The sequence below is a fragment of the Delphinus delphis genome, chromosome 1, assembly GCF_949987515.2.
Source record: "Delphinus delphis chromosome 1, mDelDel1.2, whole genome shotgun sequence".
NCBI lineage: Eukaryota > Metazoa > Chordata > Mammalia > Artiodactyla > Delphinidae > Delphinus > Delphinus delphis.
The window spans coordinates 49,142,933-49,170,761 of NC_082683.1; the positions used below are offsets into that span (position 1 = coordinate 49,142,933).

General features: G+C 37.8%; 1 protein-coding gene across 3 annotated transcripts in view; it reads right to left on the minus strand.

The window, feature by feature from the left end:
* Positions 1-297: 297 nt before the first annotated feature.
* The window catches only part of OMA1 (OMA1 zinc metallopeptidase), a 74,016-nt gene continuing 46,484 nt past the window's right edge, over positions 298-27,829 (minus strand). For all 3 annotated transcript variants that reach the window (XM_060005489.1, XM_060005470.1, XM_060005480.1), the window contains exons 8-9: positions 27,430-27,579; positions 298-784 (exon numbers count right to left, since the gene is read on the minus strand). In XM_060005489.1, coding sequence (XP_059861472.1) covers positions 575-784; positions 27,430-27,579 — 360 coding nt within the window. In that variant the 3' untranslated portion in view covers positions 298-574. The remainder of the gene's footprint in view (positions 785-27,429; positions 27,580-27,829) is intronic.

Consider the following 27,829-nt stretch of genomic DNA (forward strand, 5'->3'; position numbering starts at 1 on the left):
ACCCTCTCGACAGTAACAATTACTGCACATTCTGATATTCTGATTCTTCATCCACTAGAGTTCTGCCCTCCAAATCAAAAGTATACAACAGAGGGCTTCCCTGGTGGTGCAGGGGTTGAGAGTCCACCTGCCGATGCAGGGGACACGGGTTCATGCCCTGGTCCGGGAAGATCCCACATGCCGAGGAGCGGCTGGGCCCGTAAGCCATGGCCGCTGAGCCTGCGCATCCGGAGGCTGTGCTCCGCAACGGGAGAGGCCACAACAGTGAGAGGCCCGCGTACCGCCAAAAAAAAAAAAAAAAAAAAAAAAAAAGTATACAACAGAGTAAAATGTGTAATATAAATTTATTCTGTGACATCTTCCTCATTGAAGATATTTTAAAATAGATTAAAATATATCAATATTTTATGAAAAATACCTAGTATAAGAATTTAGATAATACCTGTAATATACATGATTTGACCCTGAGTATCCTCTTTTTTTTTTCATTTCAAACAATATTTTTAAAAAAGTAACATGAAAACGATAAGGATTACTGCATTCTTCATGTATCTGGTGTCTCATAAATTTTAATTCAACTGCCAGTTCTTTTCTCAACTATACACGTTAATGCTATTTGCTTCTCGTTTTGAATGGGGAGAGTATCCATTTTCGGTTTAACAGTGATATTTAGGTCTTCTTTCTCTGCTTCTTCAAGAAAATTCTTCATGCTAAGTTTGAACAGTAATCGAGGGTCTGTTCCAGAAAGTGGTGGGCAATTACAGCTCTCTCTAATTTTGAGTGCCTACAAAGAAAGAATACAACACAGAATATATACACATATATAAATTAATTAAGGTTATTCCAGTAATTCCTAATATGCTCTATGTGAAACAATGAAATATAAGAATACATTCTGTATTTTTACAATAAAAGGTATCTTAACTACAACATATGAAAGAGAACCATATATAAATTCATAGTAAATAGTTATATCTACATGATTTGTTTATATAATAAGATATCTGCAAAAAACAACTGTATTAGCAATGGCTGCCCACTGTCCTATTGGGGATAAATAAGGCTTCTTGGAAGTATGATTTGTCAAACTCGAGCCAATCCTGAGAACATTATTCAGATTAGAGAATATCAAACTCGATTTGTCAAACTCGAGCCAATCCTGAGAACATTATTCAGATTAGAGAATATCTGAAGACGCAGAGATTTGTCAAACTCGAGCCAATCCTGAGAACATTATTCAGATTAGAGAATATCTGAAGATGCAGAGAGATTTTTTTCAAGAGAGAGAAAACAACAGAAAATAGATGTGAACATACTGAAAGAAGATATACATGACTGGGACAGTCTGGGGTGGAAATGATGCTGATAACCTAGCAAAGAAAGCAAATCAAAATCATGACAACTTTTAACTCCAGGAAAAATAAAACGATGCAGGGAAAAGTAAGTACAGTATACGACATGGCTCAGCTGTGATTAGTGTTTACAGTTTTTAAAAACTGCATCTTTATCTAACCAAAATCACAACTTAACCATATTGGGAAGGGGGAGAGCTGGATACATGTGTGTGTATGCACAGGGTGTGACAGTGGCAAGGGAGAACTTAATTCTCATCCTCTATGGGGGAAAAGAAATAGATAATACCTAAAACCGAAAAGTTAGGAAGTAGCAATATAAGCACGTTATACAGATAAGGTGGGAAGTACCAAAAGAATCATTTAATAGAGTTGCAAATGGTTACCCTTGAAACTGAAGGCAGGATAAGGAGACTGCCGGTTTAAGCACTAGCCTTAGAGAACTATGTGCTTCTTCAAAGCGGGTACACGAATGACTTTAAGACATGAAAACTAAAATAGCAATTTTTTTTAAGGGAAAAAAGTCTTAATACCTAAGGGGTTTTAAAAGAAAGATGTTTAAGGGGAAAAGCTAGTTTAGGTTTTTACTACTTCTAAATGTTTCATAGTGATGCATGTTAAGGGAGGAAAAGCAGGGCAGGGGAGAGTCAGTGCTTCGGGAGTAGGAAAGTTTTAAAAATGTAAGTTCTTACTGATAAAATAATGACTTGGAGTAGTGGGGAGAAGACCTAAAGGACAAGGACCTGAGGGAAGAGGTCGCATGGGTACCTAGAAGAAGAGAATTCCAAGAAGCAGCAGTGAGTGCCAGAACCTGAGAAGGGAGCATGGCTGGAATGCTGTGGAGGAAGCCAGGGCAGCTGCAGCAGAGGCGGGAAGGAGGCAGGAGCAGACTGCGGGATCTCACAGGTCACGCTGCGGATTTTGGGTTTTCCTCTGAGTGGGCCTGCTCCTGATATTTGTGGGGTCCATGGTCAGAATGCAAATGGAGGCTCAGATACCATATATTTAAACATCTAAAATGACTACATAAAAAAATGTTCTATTCTACTTTGAGGAACAGACAATCAAAATGACTCTGACGGGGACGTTCCTGGTGGTCCAGTGGTTGAGAATCCACGTTCCAATGCAGGGGACGCGGGTTCAATCCCTGGTTGGGCAACTAAGATCCCACATGTCGCGGGGTCAACTAAGCCCGCGCACCGCAACTACAGAGCCCGTGCCCCACCTAGAGAGAAGCCCGCGCACCACAACAAAAGATCCCGTGTGCTGCAACTAAGACGCAATGCAGCCAGAAAGAAATTAATTAATTAATTAATATTAAAAAAAAAAGTAGCTGTACCTTTTTTAAAAAAATGACTCAGACAGCCAAGTACAAAATTAGAATTCTTTAATTTCACATGTAAGGTTGCAGGGAGCCTACCCCAGCTGCTGCTGCCACTGGCCTGCTGTCCACTCCCTTCTCCTCCCACCCCTGGCCTACCTGGCACAGTGAGGGACCTTGTGTGCGTGCGTCCAAAGGAAGAGGTCCACACAGGCCCTGAAAGCGGGCTCCAAAGTGTTTGGGCGAGGAATTCCACTATCCCAAATACCAGAGTGCCATGTGGTGAGGGCACAGGTTCTTAAAACGGACTACTCCCTTAGCTCCCATGGGAGAGGGGGGCATGCAACCAGAGGCAAGCCAGAAAAGGGTCTTTTTAAATGGTCGAGGCCAGGGCAAGAGCTTGGGTCTAGGAGACCTTTGACCCTGAATGAGGCTATAAGTTACCAAAATAAACTGAAGAGGAAAAAGCATTACAGTGAAATTCTTTGGTGATAGGGGCCTTGTCTGAAATTTCTTTGTATCTCACAATACAGTAGATTTAATATGTATTGAGCGTTAAATAAATGTTAGTTAAAGTAAATTGAACTGAAAAAAGGAAGAAAATGTTTCCCAGCTATAGCACTAAAGTAAAAAGAAATTCAGACCCTCAGCTAAATGGTGACCTACTGTCCAAACAAGGATACCTTTGGGAGTGAAAGGAAATGCTATTAAAATAAGATTTACACTGAGACATCAGGCATAAACTGAGACTGTCCTGTCAAAACTGGGACGTACAGTTTACTCTTGCTTTAACTCCTTTACAACCATGTTGATGTTCTTTTCCAAGTGAGAAGCCAACCTGTCACGGCTGCTACATCACATGCCTAAGGCCTTCACTGGTATCAGTAAAGGGCCAGGTGTGGAGTTCAGCAGGTAGTAGCTGGCACAGCTGAATTTAGCAATGAGAGATGCAAAGCAGCAAACAAAGAGAAGAGTGCCATATCCTACAACCTTTTATGTTCAGTAAAAGCTCTTCTCTTTCCCTTAAATGATTTTATTCAGGACTTTCACATTCAACAAATATTTAGAACGTCACACTGAGTAAGGTGCTAGGTACACATTGATCAGAACGAAGTCATGATCCCTGCCCTCATGCAATTTACTTTGCGTTTCCCCACGACTGGGCATTTGAATTGTTTCCATAGTTTTGTTTTATGTGGGTTTTATAAATTACCCCGCTATGAAAACCTTTGTTTAAAAAAAAGATGTTATTTTTCTAACCTCCATTTGGGTTTACTTGAGGGAGACCCCCTAAAATAGAATGATCTAATCAAAGAGTAAGAATAGAGTATAATTTTTGTTATATAGGACCAGACTGCTTTCACCAGAAAGGCTTTACCACCTTATAATGTCATCCGCGTACATACATACCTGAGTTATTCATAATCAACAGAACATAAGATTTTATGATTTCTATCTAGATAACCACATAATTTCAAACCTCAGAATCCTTAGAAATCATCAGTTAAATTTTACAGAGAAGAAATTGAGCCCTAGAGAGGTTAAGTGACTGGTAGGAAACAAAAAACGGCTTAGCGTTTGTTTATTCACTTGTAATTGCCAAAATTGGAAGCAACCAGGATGTCCTTTAGTAGGTTGCTGCATACCTGTGATGTGAGCAGACAATGAAATATTATTCAGCACTAATAAGAAATAGTGCTGGCTACTTTTATGGCTTTTATCAAGTCATAAAAAGACATGGAAGAACCTTAAATGTATGTTTTTAAGTGAAAAAACAAAAGCTAATCTGCAAAGGCTACCTAGCGTATGACCCTAGTTACATACATGACATTCTGGAAAAGGCAAAACTATGGAGACACTAAAAAGATCCATGGTTGTCAGGGGCTGGGGGGAAGACAGGGAGGAACAGGCAGAGCAGAGAGCATTTTCAGGGCAATGAAACTACTCTATGTGGTACTATAATGATAAACACATGTCATTATACATTTGTCAAAACCCATTGAATGTACAACACTAAGAGTGAACCCTAATGTAAACTATGGACTTTGGGTCGTAATAATGGGGCAATGTAGGTTGAACTAGTGTAACAAATGTAGCACTCTGGTGCAGGATTTTGATAGTGGGGGGAGCCTGTTTCCATATGGAAGCAAGAGGTAGATGGGAAATCTCTACCTTCCACTCAATTTTGCTATGAATCTAAAATTGCTCTTAAAAATAAAGTCTGTTTTTTAAAAAGCTGGCATGGAAGTACTGATAAAAAGGCTTAGAAAAAAGGGATTAGAACACACTTTTGTTGTTTTTAATACTTTTGCATTACATGTACTAATGGGGTTTTTTGTTTTTTGGTTTTTTTTTTTTTTTTGCACCACATTATATGTTTCTTGAGTAAATCTTTTACTGAATAAAATGCACTTTGGAGATGTCTGAGCTACATTTCCTTAATTGCTAGAAAAACTATACATACTTTATAAAGGTTTTCTGTTACTGTTTGTTCATCTGTGAACTGTTTTTCTCCTCTACCCATCAAGCAGAATCCTGTTACAGACCACACATATTTCCATCAAATCTTCACCTGCTTTGCATAGTAAGATTTTATCGCATATGTTGGTAAAATATTCTTTTCTCACTTTCGTTTCCACATTAATTTTATTACATTTTGCCGTGTCAACATCTTTTATTTTTTATAAATTCAAATCTTAGTAAATATGCCTTCATCTCTTTTAAAGTAAGCAATGTTTTCCCACTCTACAGCTAGAATATGCCTTTCTATTTCCTTTGTTTTCTGTGTTTAACTTCATGCACTGCACATAATAGGTACTTAATAAATGCAGGCTGAATTTTAAACAAACATTTATAGAACACAAGCTATGAATAAATGGTTATGATAAATGTCATAAGAAAAACACTCTTAAGAGTTTACATTCTAAGAGAAAACAGGAACACACTCTCATAATAAGAATATACAATTCTAAGAATCCCATGTAGGGCTTCCCTGGCAGCGCAGTGGTTGAGAATCTGCCTGCCAATGCAGGGGACATAGGTTCGAGCCCTGGTCTGGGAAGATCCCACGTGCTGCAGAGCAAGTGGGCCCGTGAGCCACAACTACTGAGCCTGCGCAGCTGGAGCCTGTGCTCCGCAACAAGAGAGGCCACAATAGTGAGAGGCCCGCGCACCACGATTAAGAGTGACCCCCGCTTGCCGCAACTAGAGAAAGCCCTCGCACAGAAACGAAGACCCAACACAGCCAAAAATAAACATACAAATAAATAAATTAATTAAAAAAAAAAAGAATCCCATGTAAGATCTAGAGTTAAATATGGGATTATGGGATTAGCCAGCCTAAAGATTCCAACTAGGAGTAAAAGGAACTAACATTTACTGTTCATTTTCTATGTACCTTGCACTGTGCCAGGCATTTTACCTGTTATCTAAATTGGTATTATGATATGAACCACTTTTGAAATCTTGGGCTCAGTGTTGAATACTTATCATTAAAGTGTCTTATAAGGGAGGGAGGGAGGGAAGGAGGCAGGACCTTACCCCACAAACATACAAGTACATACATAAAACATCCAGGACTTATTGCTATCCTAATATTACAGATGAAGAAAGCTGAATGTTAGATTAGGTAGCTACCTCAAAGTTAGGTGAGTGGGTCAGATTAAAACCCCAAACTCCTTAGACCACTGCTATTTTTTCACTACTTCCTATAAGCATTCTTTTCCCATCATGGACTATTAATCTGCTGCATGCTAAACTTCTGAGAGAATGTAACTGTTATTCAACTGCATTGCCCAATTTTTCTATTTTTAACACAGTATTTTATTACTTACCTTTCCTATTATTACCATCATGCAATAATTTAACAAATATTCGCTAAGTATCTCAGAAATGGTCTCAGGCACTACGGATATAGCAGTGAAAAGGGGCCTTACATTCTGGGGGAGGAGACAGATAATAAGTAAACAAGGGAACTTTAGTTAAGTACACAAAGAAATTAAACAGTAAACTGCAGTAAACAGTAAACTTACAGTAAACTGCAGTAAACAGTAAACTTACAGTAAACTGCAGTAAACAGTAAAATTACAGAATGACTGCATGGAAGAGAGGCTATTGCAGATTGGGGGATCAGAAAAAGCCTCCCTAGGCACATAACATTTGTGTAAAGAGCTGAGGGAAGAATGTTCCAGGCTGAGAAATCGGCAAGTAGAGGGGTTGTAAGGAGGAAAGAGGCTCCACGTGAAATAGCTGGAATCAAGGAAAACCTGGGGAGAGTGGCACGTGAAAAAGCTGGAGAGGCAGGCAGTGGCCAAATTACATGATTTAAAGACCAAGTAAGGAGTTTGGATTTTTATTCAAAGTTAAATGAGAAACCACTGAAAGCATGGGAATGACATTAAAAAGAGCATTCTGGCTACTGTATTGAAAATACGTTGTTAGGGATTGAGGTGAAAAGTGGAACAAGAAGATTAAAATAGGAGATGGCTGCAGTTAACCTAGGGAAGAGATGATGGTGACTTTTACTAGGGCAGTAGCAATGCTGATGGAGAAGGGAATACATCCCTAATGCCTTGTGGAGGCTGTCGACAAAATTTTCTAGTTGGCAAGATACAGAGAGGAAGGGAAGAGAGAAATTAAAGATGAGTCCTAGATTTCCTCCTCTGTGTTAATAGCTTCTTTTATTATGCTGCCCATGCATCTGAGGACAGTTTACTTGCTCACTGTAAATCATTATTGTTAAGCAGTACTGTATGGTTGGCTGGTTAATGACACCAGTCCATAAATTCTTTTAAAGGTGTTGTTCTTATCAAATTGTCAAAACAAAATCTTTTTACTCACAAAATGATTAACATTTTGCTCATCAAATAATTAACAATGCCCCTTTCTATATTTTGAAGCTAGAATTAATTATTCACCGAACATTTGTTCTTTGAACTTTTAAAAAAATTCTCCAAAGTTAATCCCCATCAGGGCTAGGTGTCCTTTTCTCTACTTATTTGTTATGACTCTTTGGGTTTCTAATACAGTTGTTTTTATTTATTTGATTTAATTACACCTTACTTTCCTCAAAATTTAATTTGAGGAGGTTCATTCTAGTTATAATTTCTACTTCTAGCTGCATCCATTTTGGCAATACTCACAAACACACACACACTCATGCATGCACACACTTTATTTCTGATTTTGACCTGGCCCATTAACTAATATCCAACTAAAAATAACATTCTTCGAAGTATTTTTGGTCCTCCTGTGTGTTAATTATTGTAGCTCCTCTCCTGATCATAGTTACATTTCATTCTTTGTCTAACTAACCAATGATTCTCACTTTGACTAAATTTTCCAAAGAAACAACTATTGTAATTTTGCTTATTTCTGCTTAATTTTATTAATGGTATTTTCCCTATCTGGGACACATTACTCTATTTCTTTTCTCTTCTGTCTTATTAATATAGACATTTAAATCGATAAAATTTCCTTTACAAATCAGTTTGACAGCAACCCATGAAAACATAGCTATATCACTGCTCTTATTTTTTATGGATTTCTCTCTTGCCTTATACACAATTTTATTTTAACTTTCACCCATCTTTTATTTTTTGTTATGCTAATTTTAATGTACTGTGTTCTGACAATTTGAACCATAACATTTTTTATATTACATACACATATTTTTTGTCCAAAAAAGTTGTATGACCAATATTGCTATAAAAGATTTATGCACATTTAAGAAGGAAATATACATCTATTTCCAAGCATTTAGTCTCTAATGTTGGTTAAATCTTATTTTTGTCCTATTCAACTCATTTCTTTGTTAATTCCTTTACATGATCTGTGGTTTTCTAAGAACAGCAGGGTGCAAGCTATAATCACAATCATATATAAACAAACTAAACTATACATTTTACCTAATTCTCGAGAGTCAGTGGATTCTGTAAAGAGCACTACTGCTACTGAGCACTTCACTGACATATTGTTTTATGTGTTTCATTTATTAAGGGATCTTCCACCTTAAAAGAAAGAAAAGTTGGTTTGGCTGGATACCATAGCAAAGTGTATTAGCTCCACTGGCTTCTGTTTGGTTGGTTGGTTTTGTTTCTTTCCCCCTTAAACCCTTACAGTTCTCCAAAGTCTGAAAAGTAAGATCCAAAGTCATTCTTACTATTGTTTTTAAATTTTCTCTTTATACCTTGGCATCTTTAAGAGCCTATCTTTGCAATGACGATTAAACACTTGATAAATTTAACTATATAGGGATGTTCATATCAGGCTTCTCATGCATGATGCTCTGGGATTCTTCTAAAAACCTATCTTTAGAAATGCTATCTACATCAAAAAATGGATATAGAAACCAAAGTCAAAGAAATAAAGACATGAATGAATCCTTACCACTGTTAATGCAGTTTGGATTTCCTTGTGTCTTCAGTATGCTTCCATCGTTTAGACACTTTTTAGCTTTGGGTGTTTTAATTTGGTTGTGCTATGTTCCTCTATCTCCAAGCATCAATGAGTCTTTGCTCTGGAGCATCAAATCTTCTCTTTACAACCTCCAATGAAAGTTTTACAAGCTTCTCTGCTGTATTCACAAGTTTAGCAAGTTTTTGAAATGGATGTATCTTACATTTGTAAAGTCATTCTTCTTCTGTCACTTTCAATGTAGTTAAGTCAGCCTTATCATGCCAGCTTCACGTCAGGCTGTTTCTGTAGTTTTCATCACCTAGGCTGTCCTCTCCAATGAAGTAACATTTTTAAATTACACTGAGATTTGAGATTTGGTTTTGTTTTTAAGATTTTTCTACTCTTTGAAGCTTATCTTACTGGGGGAAAATGGGCATTTCAGAGGCTTTGTTTTTTGGTTGTTATTGTTGGATTTAGTTTAGACGAGGGTCTTTGTGGTGGTATTAGTTAAGGACACTCAGACACTACCTAGTCTGTTAAATACAATTACCTATGATCAACTTTCCTTTCTTGCCAACTCTTATGCACTCATCATCATTCTGATTTTTTTAAAAAATCTGTCTTACCTACATCTTTTTTTTTTTTTTTTTTTTTTTTTTTTTTTTTTTGCGGTATGCGGACCTCTCACTGTTGTGGCCTCTACCGTTGCGGAGCACAGGCTCCAGATGCGCAGGCTCAGCGGCCATGGCTCACGGGCCCAGCCGCTCCGCGGCATGTGGGATCTTCCCAGCCCGGGGCACGAACCCGTGTCCCCTGCATCGGCAGGTGGACTCTCAACCACTGCACCACCAGGGAAGCCCTTACTTACATCTTAAATCTACTCTTGAGTAGGAGAAAAATGTGGCTGCAACATCTTTTATTCCGTTAGAGTTGACTTGGCTGGTCTGAGTTCCTTCTTCACTGTTCTAATTCCTCCTGAAGACACACATTTAGCTAAGCCTTTAGAGACAGAGGAGGATGATATTTCCTTAATCAAAACACTTCTCAGGTTGCTAAAGAACTGGATCTTTTGCAGAGTGCCAAATCACCACTCCACAATCACTTGCTGGTCATAAGGGGGAAAACCACATTTCCAAAGGAGGCGTTAAGGCCATCACCATCCAACGCCCCTGATCAAACGTGACATCACTAAACATGGAGCAGCCAGATTAAGAGAATCCTGATGTGAAGCAATATGAAGCACAGTTGCACAACCTATAAAATATTCTTGCCAAAAACGTAACTTTCACTTATAGGTATACAGAGAAACAAGTTGGTCAAAATCACTAAGAAGCAAGCAGATAAATCTAGAATGTGGGACTAGATCTATTCAACATGTCAACATGTTTAAAAACAAACAAAACAGAGGGGAGGGGCACTGTTCTAAAGTCAGACTTAAGGGACACAGCAACCAGATGCTGTGTATGGATACTGATGGATTATGATTTGAACAAAACAATCAGAAAACTATATTTTGAGACAGAGAAATTTGAATATGCACAGGATACTTAACTGTGTTGAGGAGAATTACTTGATTTTCTTAGCTATGATAATGGTATGATTACGAAAGAAAATGATACTACTTTCTAAACTACATACTGAAGTAATTAGAAGGGAAAGCCCTCATGTCTAGGATTTGCATTAAAATACTTCTGGGGAAAGAAATAAGAGAAGAGGCAGATGAAGCAAGTGTATAAAAAGGTTGCTACTACTGAATGTAAGTGAAAAACGGGGGTTTATTAAATTATTCAAATTATTCTCTATCTTTACATACGTTTTAAAATTTTTATTATCAAAAGGTAAACTAAAAAATTTTTCTTTAGAACAAAACTTTTTCCTCTGTAGCTTCCCTTTTCCTCTGTCATTTTTGCATTTCTATAACTTCATTCTTGATTTTACATCTACGTCTTCAGTTCTAAATGGCTCATGAGAGGTTTAAATGTTTCTTCTGAAAAATGAAAGCAGTCTCTTTACACCCTCTCAATCTCCAACTCTTTCCCTAGATTTCTGAAGGTTAAGCATATACTTTTCAAAAGATCTGAAATTTTAGCATCAATAATCTCAATGCAAAAACTCACTAGAAACAAATTTAACAGAAAATAATGAGAACAGTAGGTTACCACTTTAAGAGACAGAGAATACAAGGATAATGTCTATGTGGCTACTTAAAAATAACAAAACAAAACTTCTGTTTATTATTAGTCTGACAGGATGATTCGATTTGGTATCAACTTGAAAGGCTACTGGAAGACAATAGGAAATAAAAACAGAGAAAACTGTGAAAGAATTTGAAATGGGCATGAGAAGATCATTTGGTATCCTGTCAAATGCATCCTTTGGTATTATCCCAGCCTTTCATGGCTTTAGAGAGATTTTACCACTCTGTAAGTTGTAGAAAACTTAAAACAATGTAAATGATACTTGTCCACAGAAAAGCTATGTCCACAGAAAAACTATGTCTGGTGAAATGCAACTGATTATTGCCTTATGAATGCATCAGTTTTGCACCTACTTGTACAGTCATCTGAACTAGTTGTAAGATATTACTGGCTCCCTCATTAATAATAAGTTAAATAAAATCTCAGATGTGGTTCATTTTATATTTGTGTAAGTCATGATTTTACCTTAATTTTTTTTTTTCTCCTCTAACTCATTTCCTTTCATAAACTGCAATGGAAATTGGAGTCTGACTAATTTTTTAAGTGGTCTAATTAAGTATAAATAACTAAAACTTTGAATAGATATAAAAAATTAAAAATTAAGGCCACCTTGACACAGGTCAATTATCCTCTGGAATGATAAAATAATATGGAAAAGTTTTCAAATAAAATTTTATGATCAACCACTCTTAACATATGAGAATCAGGTATTAAGAAATGGCTGTATTTATTCCCAGTAATAATAGAAATATTTATAAAACAACTGCTGGTACACATCAGGATTCTTCTAGGTACTACATATCAAGTAAAACAGCAATTATTTATGCATAAAAATATAAACTATAATAATTAAGTTCAAAAAAGGAAAAAAGACAGGAAAAAAAATTAAAGCCAAAGAAGCCTCATAATTAGATTAAAAGCTTCCTTTGAAAAAGAAACCAAGACGTTTCAAGGAAAAAAAATCACCTCAAATTTTAAACATATTTTTCTAAAAATATCATTACTTTTCTCCCCTTTCCCTATAAAAGCAAGTTTTTTCTAATAGCCCATTCATTTCAGCCTCAAGTAGATACACATCACATGCACCATAATATTTTTTTAAGGTTTTAGACAATGTTACTGTCAGGCTTCCTGGCTTTATATGATTCAGAGGCCAATTCAATTACAGTAGCTGCTATGATATTTGCCTTTTCCTCAACACTCTTCTTGTCAGACAAAATGAAATTCTGCAAGGTGAACAGTGTATGTTTGTGTACATTGGCCAACAACGACATTTCACTTCAATGTTAAACACACTCACATTTTCTACTTATGAGATGTATAATATTAATGATTTATGCATTTACTTTGTCCAATTATAAATGTGTAAGAATGATTTACACACGAGTTAAAATCCCCAGCTTCCTTAAAGTTTAAAGAATTTGAAATAAAATGAGATTAAAATGAATGCATTTGTAGTCTGCCACTGATTCTCATGTCTAAATATTAAATGTAGTAACGTTGAAACTCAAGATTTAAAAAATAGTTTACAAATAAAGCTGACATTGCAAGTTCTAAGAACGTTAAAAAATAAATCCTGTTCAAAATTATGACTACAATAACATAACCCCAGACAACTAGTAAGTCCAAATTAATCGTTTTTCCTACATATTCTATTATTCTCCATCCTCTTCCCCCTCACCAAGGAAAGGATGGCATAGAGTTGGTGAGAGAAGAAATAATACAAAATTCAGTATAAATGCTTTCAGTTGTAAAATAAATCTTTCAAGTAAATTTCTACCCTGGGTTATCATACAGTTTCTCTTATTCACACCTATTCATATTGTATAATGATACTTACAGAAGGAAAATTAAATAAGGTCTTTCGAGGACAACGTATGGTATATACATATAAATTTAAAATCTGAACATTGTAACTATAATTTCAAAACTGTCATACTATTAAACATCAACAGGTTGATATAACATCTGTTCTTCAGTTTTTCTCCCAAGTTGTTATGGTAACCGAATATGTGGAACACGTGTTTCCTAAATTTAACTGATTATTTCAAGTAAATAAAATTATAACATATCATATTATTAACTACAAATAATATTATTACTATAACCCTATTTTTATCCTTTTTAAATGCTAGTGGATCACAGGATTATATTTAACTAGGCATTTACACATGCTTTATCTCAGAATTCACATTTAAAAAAAAAAGGGCATTTTTTTTCTAATTTGGGGGTGTTTTCTTGATTTAGAAACAAAACAATAAAGGAACTAGTCTATCTTCTGAACAATATACTATACTAAAGTATTCCAAAATTATATGATTGTACTGCTTTGTAGGAGCCGTAGATCACATTCTTTTCAAACATAATTCAGATCCTGTTACTCCTCTAGTCCTCAGCTCAAAACCCTCCAGTGGTGTTCCATCTCTGACAAAAGCCAGTCTTTTTTTTTTTTGCGGGGCTGTAGAGCCTTGCACCCTCCACCTTCCCTTGCTTACCCCATCCAATTACACTGATTTCCTTGCTGGTCGTCAAATACCAGGCTCACTACTGCCTCAGGGACTTGTACTTACTATTCCCTCTGCCTGCAAGGTTCTTCCTCCTGGGAAGCTACATGGCTCACTCTCTCACTTATTTCAAGTCTTCATTCAAATACCATCTTCCCAGTGAAACCTCCTCTGACCCAACCCCATTTCTTTTTTTCTTTTTTTAACATCTTTATTGGAGTATAATTGCTTTACAATGGTGTGTTAGTTTCTGCTGTATAACAAAGTGAATCAGCTATACATATATCCCCATATCTCCTCCCTCTGCGTCTCCCTCCCACCCTCCCTATCCAACCCCTCCAGGTGGTCACAAATCACCGAGCTGATCTCCCTGTGCTATGCAGCCGCTTCCCACTAGCTATCTACTTTACATTTGGTAGTGTATATATGTCCCTGCCACTCTCTCACTTCGTCCCAGCTTACCCTTCCCCCTCCCCATGTCCTCAAGTCCATTCTCTACATCTGCGTTCTTTGTTTTTTTTTCCTGTTTTTTTTTAACATCTTTATTGCAGTATAATTGCTTTACAATGGTTAGTTTCTGCTTTATAACAAAGTGAATCAGTTATATATATATATACATATGTTCCCATATCTCTTCCCTCTTGCGTCTCCCTCCCTCCCACCCTCCCTATCCCACCCCTCTAGGTGATCACAAAGCACCGAGCTGAAAAAAAAAAAAAGGTCATGAAGAACCTAGGGGTAAGACGGGAATAAAGACACGTCTGCGTTTTTATTCCTGTCCTGCCCCTATGTTCTTCAGAACCTTTTTTTTCTTTTAGATTCCATATATATGTGTTAGCATACGGTATTTGTTTTTCTCTTTCTGACTTACTTCACTCTGTATGACAGACTCTAGGTCCATCCACCTCACTACAAATAACTCAATTTCGTTTCTTTTTATGGCTGAGTAATATTCCACTGCATATATGTACCACATCTTCTTTATCCATTCATCTGTCGATGGACACCTAGGTTGCTTCCATGTCCTAGTTATTGTAAATAGAGCTGCAATGAACATTGTGGTACATGACTCTTTTTGAATTATGGTTTTGTCAGGGTATATGCCCAGTAGTGGGATTGCTGGGTTATATGGCAGTTCTATTTTTAGTTTTTTAAGGAACCTCCATACTGTTCTCCATAGTGGCTGTATTAATTTACATTCCTACCAACAGTGCAAGAGTATTCGCTTTTCTCCACACCCTCTCCAGCATTTGTTTGTAGATTTTTTGATGATGGCCATTCTGACCGGTGTGAGGTGATACCTCATTGTGGTTTTGATTTGCATTTCTCTAATGATTAGTGATGTTGAGCATCCTTTCATGTGTTTGTTGGCAATCTGTGTATCTTCCTTGGAGAAATGTCTGTTTAGGTGTTCTGCCCATTTTTGGATTGGGTTGTTTGTTTTTTGGATATTGAGCTGCATGAACTGCTCGTATATTTTGGAGATTAATCCTTTGTCAGTTGCTTCATTTGCAAATATTTTCTCCCATTCTGAGGGTTGCCTTTTTGTCTTGTTTATGGTTTCCTTTGCTGTGCAAAAGCTTTGAAGTTTCATTAGGTCCCATTTGTTTATTTTTGTTTTTATTTCCATTTCTCTAGAAGGTGGGTCAAAAAGGATCTTGCTGTGATTCATGTCACAGAGTGTTCTGCCTATGTTTTCCTCTAAGAGTTCTATAGTGTCTAGCCTTACATTTAGGTCTTTAATCCATTTTGAGTTTATTCTTGTGTAAGGTGTTAGGGAGTGTCCTAATTTCATTCTTTTACATGTCACTGTCCAGTTTTCCCAGGAGCACTCATTGAAGAGGCTGTCTTTTCTCCATTGTGTATTCTTGCTTCCTTTATCAAAGACAAGGTGACCATATGTTCATGGGTTTATCTCTGGGCTTTCTATCCTGTTCCATTGATCTATATTTCTGTTTTTGTGCTAGTATCATACTGTCTTGATCACTGTAGCTCTGTAGTATGGTCTGAAGTCAGGGAGCCTGATTCCTCCAGCTCTGTTTTTCCCAACCCCATTTCAAACAGCTATTCCAGCACCATGATCACCTCTGCTCACACATTACCTATCTTCTATGGAATGTACTGTGTCCTCCCCAAATTCATATGTTGAAGCTCTAATTCCCAATGTGATAGTATTTATAGAGATGGGGCCTTTGGGAGGTAATGTTTAGATGAGGTCATGAGGGTGTGGCCCTCATGATGGAATAGTGCCCTTATAAAAAGAAAAGACACTACTGCAATCACTGTCTCCACCAAGTGGGACATAGGGAGAAGGCAGCTAGCTGTCTGAAAGCCAGGAAGAGAGACCTCACCAGAAACTGAACCGGCCATAACCTTATTATTGGACTTCCAGCCCTCAGAATTGAGAAAAAGTGAATTTCTGTTGCTTAAGCCAGAGCCCTGACCTTGTACTTCTAGCCTTCAAGCCTGTGAAGAAATGAATTTCTGTTGCTTAAGCTACCCAGTCTATGGTATTTTGTGATGGCAGCCCAAGATAATACACTATTCCTCCTCCTTTATTTTCCTCCCTAACACTTATTACTGACTAACATACAGTATATTGGTGATTTATTCTGTACAGTACTAGTTTATTCTATTCATTGTCTGTCACCCTTTACTACAGAATAAGCTTCCTTAAGGCAGGGTTTTTTGTCTATTTTGTCACTGAACCTACAATTCCTACAATCTGGCACATAACAAGTAATCAATAAATATTTGTTGAATGCATAAAATACAGATTTAAAACATCTTAAATGTTGATATGGTACGGTAAGAAATAATACACTTCTGTGATGATATTCAAGGAGAACATTAAAAAAATAAAAATATGCAATCTTTAATAAGTTAAATTAAAAAAAAAATCAAAGTTACCAAGATTTGTATTCTCAGAGGACCAAAGAATCTTTCCTAATTTTCTTGATCTTTTCTCCTCCTATGGACCTCATCTACTACAGGCTCTGTCTTCCTCTTACCAATTAAATGTGGAATCCACCTCATACTGCTAACAGTCTAGGATTATTTTCTTTGCTTATTTCCTAAGTGAACTCACTCTCACTGCTTCAACTATCACCTTTTTTTGGTGACTTTGAAATCGTCATCTCTGGCCTAGACACCTCTGTACTATGGTGCTAGATTCCCAACTGCCTTAGAGGTATACATTACTTCAGGCATACTGTCAGGAATGTCAAAGGACATGAGCTTTAGGTAGAATATAACATTGTCCTCACTTAAGTAGGAAAAAACCTTAAATAAAATCTAACCCAAAATAGGAAGTCTTTAGTAGTATACAGACTCACATAATTCTATATATTGCCTGAGGAATCACTTTCTTCCATTACAGAAATTAGACCTATGATAGTAGGGAATTTCAGTCTCTGAATTATGACTATGTGTTCTAATTAACAATATACTCACGCCTTAACTATCAGTTTCACTTCAACCACTGAATTATTCCCAATATTGTAGTAGAGCTTTATTACTTTCAAATTGGATTTTATCACTTGGGGGGAAAATACAAGAAATTATATGAGTTTTTCAAATTAAGTTTCTGAACTAGCATAGTTTATTTTTAGAAGAAAAATATCTCTCAGTTTTTTTCTTTGCCATTGGCTTCCAAATAACATATCAGTTTCTCCAACCATTTTTCTTCATACTCACTAATCAATTCATTATTATTTTAAAGACTTTTCAAAGCACATTTATTACTTCTTTAAAGATCCTTCATTATCTGATAATGAAATGAAAACCTGGAATTGAGGACAGGCATCAGATAAAAGTTGGGTAGAACTTATTATCCATTTTAAGCGAACCATATATTTTTAGAATTTCACTAAGCAAAAATAAAAAAGAAAGGAAATTCTAAGAGAAAACCATGTGGTTATTACGGCTTTAGAGATAGGTTAAGCCTCCCAGGGTAGTATGAGGTCCCCGGGTGTTGGATGGCACTAAGAAGACTCTCAGAGTCAGTGCTCTTCAATACAAACCAGTTACTAATGAAACATGTATTGTCCCAGTCCTATGTTGTCTTTTAAGATGAATAATTACTACACATTATATCAAGTAAATTTCACTGCTGTTTCTTTCTCACATATTTTTTCTTCAAATTAAGAGTATAAATGAAATATATTTAGGATAGGTCTCAAGAAGATATGTCTGGCTGTCCCCAGTGTTCATAAAAGGCACAAAGTATGCTCAAAGTATCAACAAATCTTGTCATCATTCCTTTCAAAATAAATCCAAAATCTGACCACTTCTCTCCCTCTCTTCTGCCTCCATAATCTCTTACCAGGATTATTTCAAGAGCCTATTAAATAGTCTTCCTGATTCCATCCTTGCCCCACTACAGCCCACACAGGAGCTCCAGCTATCACTATAAAACACTTGAGTCAGATCAAGTCCCTCCTCTGCTCAAAACCCTCTCTTAGCTTCCCATATCACTTGAAATAAGAGTCAAGTTCTTACAATGGTTTAGACGACCCTTTACCACCTGGCCCCCGTACACCTCAATCATTCTCCCCTCCCTTACTACATTCAGCCCCAATGTCTTCCTTGCTATTCCCTGAACACACCAAGCATACTTTCACTTCAGGTCCTGTGATTTGCTGCTTCCTCAGCCTAAAAGATTCTCCTTCCACATACCCACAGGACTTGCTCCCCTGCTTCTTTCCAGATTCTGCTTAGTGAGGTCTTCCTTGACAAACGAACAATGACTAGTACACATTCTCTGCTTCCCAGTCTTCTCTCCTACCTTTAACCTGCTTTGTTTTTCTGCAATGTGCTTATCGCTGCTTGACATACTGTATGTATGTCTGTTTGTTTGTTTATTGTTTGCATTACCTAACTAGAAAGTTAGCTCCAAGAAAACAGAGACTGTTTTGCTCCTTGCTCATTTCCCAGCAACAGAACACAGAATGGTAGATTAGCAATGGACATGAATAAATATTCATGAATGAATTAATGTACCTTATGGTAATTTCTTATCCCAAATGAGATGCAGGCTATTCTTCCTTCAAAATGTATACCACTGTATTTCTACTTTTCTTAAGATAATTCATATTCTTTAATATATTAAGAATCATTTTGTACTTACCTTAGCATCTGCAAATATCAAGACCACGTATTATTTCTTTTGTATCTTTCCTATAATAGGTAGTCAATGTTTGTTCATCTGAATTTGAAGACATATTTAAAGATAATTTTATAATACATCTGTATGTGTTCTGTTATCCTTTAGCAAATAAGCCCAAAACCAATTCTTAAATTGGTAAAGAATATTCTGCTTTTATAACCAACCAGCAAATTTAATGCCAGTGAGACAGAAGGGAGCATGTAGCCTGGCTTAAAGATGTCTGACATTCATTTTGTACCTATGTGGAAAGCACAGAAAACATTCCGACTGATGTTAAATCAAAAGGTTTTTAGAAGATAGTGAATACTAGTTGGGAGAAAGCTGCTTCAGCTTGATGCATTAATGAATTCTACAAAAATAAAAGAGAAAAAGAAGAGCACACGGCACATGCTTGATTCTATCTTAAAAGAAATAACCAGAAAGCAAACTAATAATGAAGGATTTTTTTTTCCCTAAGAAAACAAATTCCAGTGTCACTACTGGAATTAAGACCCAGTTGACCCAAAATTTTTGTACAACTCATTAACTGGTGTGTTTAATGATAAGCTTAAATCACTAAGAAAAGATCATGATCAGTATGATGAAAAATACACCTTGAGTTTTAGACTTTCACCAAATTTTTTAAAATTAAAAAGTATGAACCTAAAAAGAGTAAAGCTTCACCATCAAGAAAAGTCAACTAGGGGTGAGGGGGAAGATGGCGGAAGAGTAAGACGCGGAGATCACCTGCCTCCCCACAGATACACCAGAAATACATCTACACGTGGAACAGCTCCTACAGAACACCTACTGCACGCCGGCAGAAGACCTCAGACCTCCCAAAAGGCAAGAAACCCCCCACGTACCTGGGTAGGGCAAAAGGAAAAAGAATAAACAGAGACAAAAGGATAGGGACGGGACCTGCACCAGTGGGAGGGAGCTGTGAAGGAGGAAAGGTTTCCGCACACTAGGAAGCCCCTTCGCGGGCGAAGACTGCTGGTGGCGGAGGGGGAAGCTTCAGAGCCGTGGCGGAGAGCACAGCAACAGGGGTGTTGGGGGCAAAGCGGAGAGATTCCCGCACAGAGGATCGGTGCCGACTGGCACTCACTAGCCCGAGAGGCTTGTCTGCTCACCTGTTGGGGCGGGCGGGGCTGGGAGCTGAGGCTCGGGCTTTGGTCGGAGCGCAGGGAGAGGACTGGGGTTGGCGGAGAGAACACAGCCTGCAGGGGGTTAGTGCACCACGGCTAGCCGGGAGGGAGTCCGGGGAAAAGTCTGGACCTGCCGAAAAGGCAAGAGACTTTTTCTTCCCTCTTTGTCTCCTGGTGTGAGAGGAGAGGGGATTAAGAGCGCTGCTTAAAGGAGCTCCAGAGACGGGCACGAGCCGCGGCTATCAGCACGGACCCCAGAGACGGGCATGAGACGCTAAGGCTGCTGCTGCCGCCACCAAGAAGCCTGTGTGCGAGCACAGGTCACTATCCACCCCTCCCCTCCCGGGAGCCTGTGCAGCCCGCCACTGCCAGGGTCCCGTGATCCAGGGACAAGTTCCCCGGGAGAATGCACGGCACGCCTCAGGCTCGTGCAACGTCATGCTGGCCTCTGCAGCCACAGGCTCGCCCTGCATCCATACCCCTCCCTCCCCCCGGCCTGAGTGAGCCAGAGCCCCCGAATCAGCTGCTCCTTTAACGCCCTCCTATCTGAGCGAAGAACAGACGCCCTCTGGCAACCTGCACCCAGAGGCGGAGCCAAATCCAAAGGAGAACCCCGGGAGCTGTGAGAACAAAGAAGAGAAAGGGAAATCTCTCCCAGCAGCCTCAGGAGCAGCGGATTAAATCTCCACAATCAGCTTGATGTACCCTGCATCGGTGGAATACCTGAATAGGCAAAGAATCATCCCAAACTGAGGAGGTGAGGTGGACTTTGAGAGCAAGATATATTATTTTTTCCCCTTTTCCTCTTTTTGTGAGTGTGTATGTGTATGCTTCTGTGTGAGATTTTGTCTGTAGAGCTTTGCTTTTACCATTTGTCCTAGAGTTCTGTCCGTCCATTTTTTTTGTTTCGTTTTCTTTTTGTCTTAAAAATTTTTTTTTCTTAATAATTATTTTTTATTTTTATAACCTTCTTTTATTTTATTTTATCCTCTTTCTTTCTTCCTTCCTTCCTTTCTTTTTCTTTCTTTCTTTCTCTTCCTTCCTTCTTCTTTCTTCCCTCCTTCCTTTTTCTTTCTTCTTTCTTTCTTTCTTTCCTCCTTCCTTCCTTCCTTTTTCTTTCTTTCTTTCCTCCTTCCTTCCTCTTTCTTTCTCTCTTCTTGCCTCCCTCCCTCCCTTCCTCTATCTCTTCCTTCCTCCCTTCCTCCCTCCCTTCCTTCCTTCCTTCCTTTCTTTCTTTCTTTCTTCCTTCCTTTCTTCTTTTTCTCCCTTTTCTTCTGAGCCATGTGGATGAATTGCTCTTGGTGCTGCAGCCAGGAGTCAGTGCTGTGCTTCTGAGGTGAGAGAGCCAACCTCAGGACACTGGTCCACAAGAGACCTCCCAGCTGCACATAATATCAAATGGTGAAAATCTCCCAGAGATCTCCATCTCAACACCAACACCCAGCTTCACTCAACGACCAGCAAGCTACAGTGCTGGACACCCTATTCCAAACAACTGGTAAGACAGGAACACAACCCCACCCATTAGCAGAGAGGCTGCCTAAAATCATAATAAGGCCACAGACACCACAAAACAACCACCAGAGGTGGGCCTGCCCACCAGAAAGACAAAATCCAGCCTCATCCACCAGAACACAGGCACTAGTCCCCTCCACCAGGAAGCCTACACAACCCACTGACCCAACTTTAGCCACTGGGGACAGACACCAAAAACAATGGGAACTACAAACCTGCAGCCTGCAAAAAGGAGACCCCAAACACAGTAAGATAAGCAAAATGAGAAGACAGAAAAACACACAGCAGATGAAGGAGCAAGATAAAAACCCAACAAACCTAACAAATGTAGAGGAAATAGACAGTCTAAATGAAAAAGAATTCAGAATAATGATAGTAAAGATGATCCAAAATCTTGGAAATAGAATAGACAAATGCAAGAAACATTTAACAAGGACCTAGAAGAACTAAAGAGGAAAGAAGCAATGATGAACAACACAATAAATGAAATTAAAAATACTCTAGAAGGGATCAATAGCAGAACAACTGAGACAGAAGAACGGATAAGTGACCTGGAAGATAAAATAGTGGAAATAACTACTGCAGAGCAGAATAAAGAAAAAAGAATGAAAAGAACTGAGGACAGTCTCAGAGACCTCTGGGACAACATAAAACGCACCAACATTCAAGTTATAGGGGTCCCAGAAGAAGAAGAGAAAAAGAAAGGGACTGAGAAAATATTTGAAGAGATTACAGTTGAAAACTTCCCTAATATGGGAAAGGAAATAGTTACTCAAGTCCAGGAAGCACAGAGAGTCCCATACAGGATAAATCCAAGGAGAAACACACCAGGTCACATATTAATCAAACTATCAAAAATTAAATACAAAGAAAACATACTAAAAGCAGCAAGGGAAAAACAAGAAATAACACACAAGGGAATCCCGATAAGGTTAACAGCTTATCTTTCAGCAGAAACTCTGCAAGCCCGAAGGGACTGGCAGGACATATTTAAAGTGATGAAGGAGAAGAACCTACACCCAAGATTACTCTACCCAGCAAGGATCTCATTCAGATTTGATGGAGAAATTAAAACCCTTACAGACAAACAAAAGCTGACAGAGTTCAGCACCACCAAACCAGCTTTAAAACAAATGCTAAAGGAACTTCTCTAGGCAAGAAACACAAGAGAAGGAAAAGACCTACAATAACAAACCCAAAACAATTAAGAAAATGGGAATAGGAACATACATTATCGATAATTACCTTAAATGTAAATGGATTAAATGCTCCCACCAAAAGACACAGATTGACTGAATGGATACAAAAACAAGACCCATAAATATACTGTCTACAAGAGACCCACTTCAGACCTAGAGACACATACAGACTGAAAGTGAGGGGATGGAAAATGATATTCCATGCAAATGGAAATCAGAAGAAAGCTGGAGTAGCAATTCTCATATCAGACAAAATAGACTTTAAAATAAAGACTATTACAAAAGACAAAGAAGGACACTACATAATGATTAAGGGATCAATCCAAGAAGAAGATATAACAATTGTAAATATTTACGCACCCAACACAGGAGCACCTCAATACATAAGGCAAATACTAACAGCCATAAAAGGGGAAATCGACAGTAACACATTCATAGTAGGGGACTTTAACACCCCACTTTCACCAATGGACAGATCATCCAAAATGAAAATAAATAAGGAAACACAAGCTTTAAATGATACACTAAACAAGATGGACTTAATTGATATTTATAGGACATTCCATCCAAAAACAACAGAATACACATTTTTCTCAAGTGCTCATGGGACATTCTCCAGGATAGATCATATCTTGGGTCACAAATCAAGCCTTGGTAAATTTAAGAAAATCGAAATTGTATCAAGTATCTTTTCCGACCACAACGCTATGAGACTAGATATCAATTACAGGAAAAGATCTGTAAAAAATACAAAGACATGGAGGCTAAACAATACACTACTTAGTAACGAAGTGATCACTATAGAAATCAAAGAGGAAATCAAAAAATACCTAGAAACAAATGAAAATGGAGACACGATGACCCAAAACCTATGGGATGCAGCAAAAGCAGTTATAAGAAGGAAGTTTATAGCAATACAATCCTACCTTAAGAAACAGGAAATATCTCAAATAAACAACCTAACATTGCACCTAAAGCTATTAGAGAAAGAAGACCAAAAAAACCACCAAAGTTAGCAGAAGGAAAGAAATCATAAAGATCAGATCAGAAATAAATGAAAAAGAAATGAAGGAAACGATAGCAAAGATCAATCAAACTAAAAGCTGGTTCTTTGAGAAGATAAACAAAATTAACAATCCATTATTAGCCAGACTCATCAAGAAAAAAAGGGAGAAGACTCAAATCAATAGAAATAGAAATGAAGAAGGAGAAGTGACAACTGACACTGCAGAAATACAAAAGATCATGAGAGATTACTACAAGCAACTCTATACCAATAAAAATGGACAACCTGGAAGAAATGGACAAATTCTTAGAAATGCACGACCTGCCAAGACTGAATCAGGAAGAAATAGAAAATATGAACAGACCAATCACAAGCACTGAAATTGAGACTGTGATTAAAAATCTTCCAACAAACAAAAGCCCAGGACCAGATGGCTTCACAGGCGAATTCTATCAAAAATTTAGAGAAGAGTTAGCACCTATACTTCTCAAACTCTTCCAAAATATAGCAGAGGGAGGAACACTCGCTCCCAAGCTCATTCTACAAGGCCATCATCACCCTGATACCAAAACAAGACAAAGATGTCACAAAGAAAGAAAACTACAGGACAATATCACTGATGAACATAGATGCGAAAATCCTCAACAAAATACTTGCAAACAGAATCCAACAGCACATTAAAAGGATCATACACTATGATCAAGTGGGGTTTATTCCAGGAATACAAGGATTCTTCAATATATGCAAATCAATCAACGTGATACACCATATTAACAAATTGAAGGAGAAAAACCCTATGATCATCTCAATAGATGCAGAGAAACCTTTCGACAAAATTCAACACCTATTTATCATAAAAACCCTGCAGAAAGTAGGCAGGCCATATATGACAAACCCACAGCCAACATCGTCCTCAATGGTGAAAAACTGAAACGATTTCCACTCGGATCCGGAACAAGACAAGGTTGCCCACTCTCACCACTCTTATTCAACATAGTTTTGGAAGTTTCAGCCACAGAAATCAGAGAAGAAAAAGAAATAAAAGGAATCCAAATCGGAAAAGAAGAAGTAAAGCTGTCACTGTTTGCAGATGACATGATACTATACATAGAGAATCCCAAAGATGCTACCAGAAAACTATTAGAGCTAATCAATGAATTTGGTAAAGTAGCAGGATACAAAATTAATGCACAGAAATCTCTGGCATTCCTATACACTAATGATAAAAAATCTGAAAATGAAATTAAGAAAACACTCCATTTACCATTGCAACAAAAAGAATAAAATATCTAGGAATAAACCTACCTAAGGAGACAAAAGACCTGTATGCAGAAAATTATAAGACACTGATGAAAGAAATCAAAGATGATACAAATAATGGAGAGATATACCATGTTCTTGGATTGGAAGAATCAACATTGTGAGAATGACTCTACTACCCAAAGCAATCTACAGATTCAATGCAATCCCTATCAAACTACCACTGGCATTTTTCACAGAACTAGCACATAAAATTTCACAATTTGTATGGAAACACAAAAGACCCCGAATAGCCAAAGCAATCTTGAGAAAGAAACACGGAGCTGGAGGAATCAGGCTCCCTGACTTCAGACTCTACTACAAAGCTACAGTGATCAAGACAGTATGATACTAGCACAAAAACAGAAATATAGATCAATGGAACAGGATAGAAAGCCCAGAGATAAACCCACGCACATATGGTCACCTTATCTTTGATAAAGGAGGCAAGAATATACAGTGGAGAAGACAGCCTCTTCAATAAGTGGTGCTGGGAAAACTGAACAGGTACATGTAAAAGTATGAGATTAGACCACTCCCTAACACCATACACAAAAATAAGCTCAAAATGGATTAAAGTTCTAAATGTAAGGCCAGAAACAATCAAACTCTTGGAGGAAAACATAGGCAGAACACTCTATGACATAAATCACAGCAAGATCCTTTTTGACCCACCTCCTAGAGAAATGGAAATAAAAATAAAAATAAACAAATGGGACCTAATGAAGCTTCAAGCTTTTGCACAGCAAAGAAAACCATAAACAAGACCAAAAGACAACCCTCAGAATGGGAGAAAATATTTTCAAATGAAGCAACTGACAAAGGATTAATCTCCAAAATTTACAAGCAGCTCATGCAGCTGAATAACAAAAAAACAAACAACCCAATCCAAAAATGGGCCGAAGACCTAAACAGACATTTCTCCAAAGAAGATATACAGATTGCCAACAAACACATGAAAGAATGCACAACATCATTAATCATTAGAGAAATGTAAATCAAAACTACAATGAGGTATCATCTCTTACCAGTCAGAAGGGCCATCATGAAAAAATCTAGAAACAATAAATGCTGGAGAGGGTGTGGAGAAAAGGGAACACTCTTGCACTGCTGTTGGGAATGTAAATTGATACAGCCACTATGGAAATCAGTATGGAGGTTCCTTAAAAAACTACAAATAGAACTACCATGTGACCCAGCAATCCCACTATTGGGCATATATCCTGAGAAAACCATAATTCAAAAAGAGTCATAAACGAAAATATTCATTGCAGCTCTATTTACAATAGCCAGGAGATGGAAACAACCTAAGTGTCCATCACCGGATGAATGGATAAAGAAGATGTGGCACATATATATAATGGAATATTACTCAGCCATGAAAAGAAACGAAATTGAGTTGTTTATAGTGAGGTGGATGGACCTAGAGTCTGTTATACAGAGTGAAGTAAGTCAGAAAGAGAAAAACAAATACCGTATGCTAACACGTATATATGGAATCTAAGGAAAAAAAAATGGTCATGAAGAACCTAGGGGTAAGATGGGAATAAAGACACACACCTACTAGAGAATGGACTTGAGGATATAGGGAGGGGGAAGGGTAAGCTGTGACAAAGTGAGAGAGTGGCATGGACATATATACACTACCAAACATAAGGTAGATAGCTAGTGGGAAGCAGCCGCATAGCACAGGGAGATCAGCTCGGTGCTTTGTGACCGCCTGGAGGGGTGGGATAGGGAGGGTGGGAGGGAGGGAGACGCAAGAAGGAAGAGATATGGGAACATATGTGTATGTATAACTGTTTCACTTTGTTATAAAGCAGAAACTAGGGCTTCCCTGGTGGCACAGCGGTTGAGAGTCCGCCTGCTGGAAGTTGTGTCCCGGTCTGGGAAGATCACACATGCCATGGATCAGCTGGGCCCGTGAGCCATGGCCGCTGAGCCTGCACGTCTGGAGCCTGTGCTCCGCAACGGGAGAGGCCGCAACAGTGAGAGGCCCGTGTACCGCAAAAAAAAAAAAAAAGTAGAAACTAACACACCATTGTAAAGGAATATACTCCAATAAAGATGTAAAAAAAAAAGAAAAGAAAAGTCAACTATACACACCAATTTATTCACTAAGACTTGCGGACTAGCAGGATTTTACTTTTCAGTCAAATCCTTTGAAAACTGATGGTAATCAAAATAGGTGATTATTTATTCTATGTTTTTAGCAGAATTAGCAGGAAGCAAACTAATACAAACGATTTCTTTTCTAGTGCTCTTTTTCTAAGCACAAGAAGTAAAGTATTAAAAATAAATGATACAATAAAAATAATGTCTCGCCTTACGCAGTGTTAGCTTACCTGAGGTATGAGTCTATCCAAGTGCTCAGCTCGATTTCCATGAGAAGGGTGTGTAGATAACCATTCTGGCAACTTGGGAAGACCATGGAGGCTTTCTGCAAATTCCATCTGTTGCCAAAACACTGAACTGGCTCTGACGTCCACACAAGCCTAAAATCAAAATTAATAAAAGCACAAAGTAAGTTTAGTTATGAGGACATTATTTTAAATTTACCTTTATGTCATTACATGTTTTAAAAATATTTTCCATTATCATTTTAATAAAAGTAGAATATGCTCATTGCTTTAAAAAAAACTCAAAAAAAAACTTCATATAAAGATTTTGAAGTCTAATCTGCTATTAAACTGTACTAAAGAAATTTTACTCTTCATCTATATCACTAGAATAATTAGGAAAAGA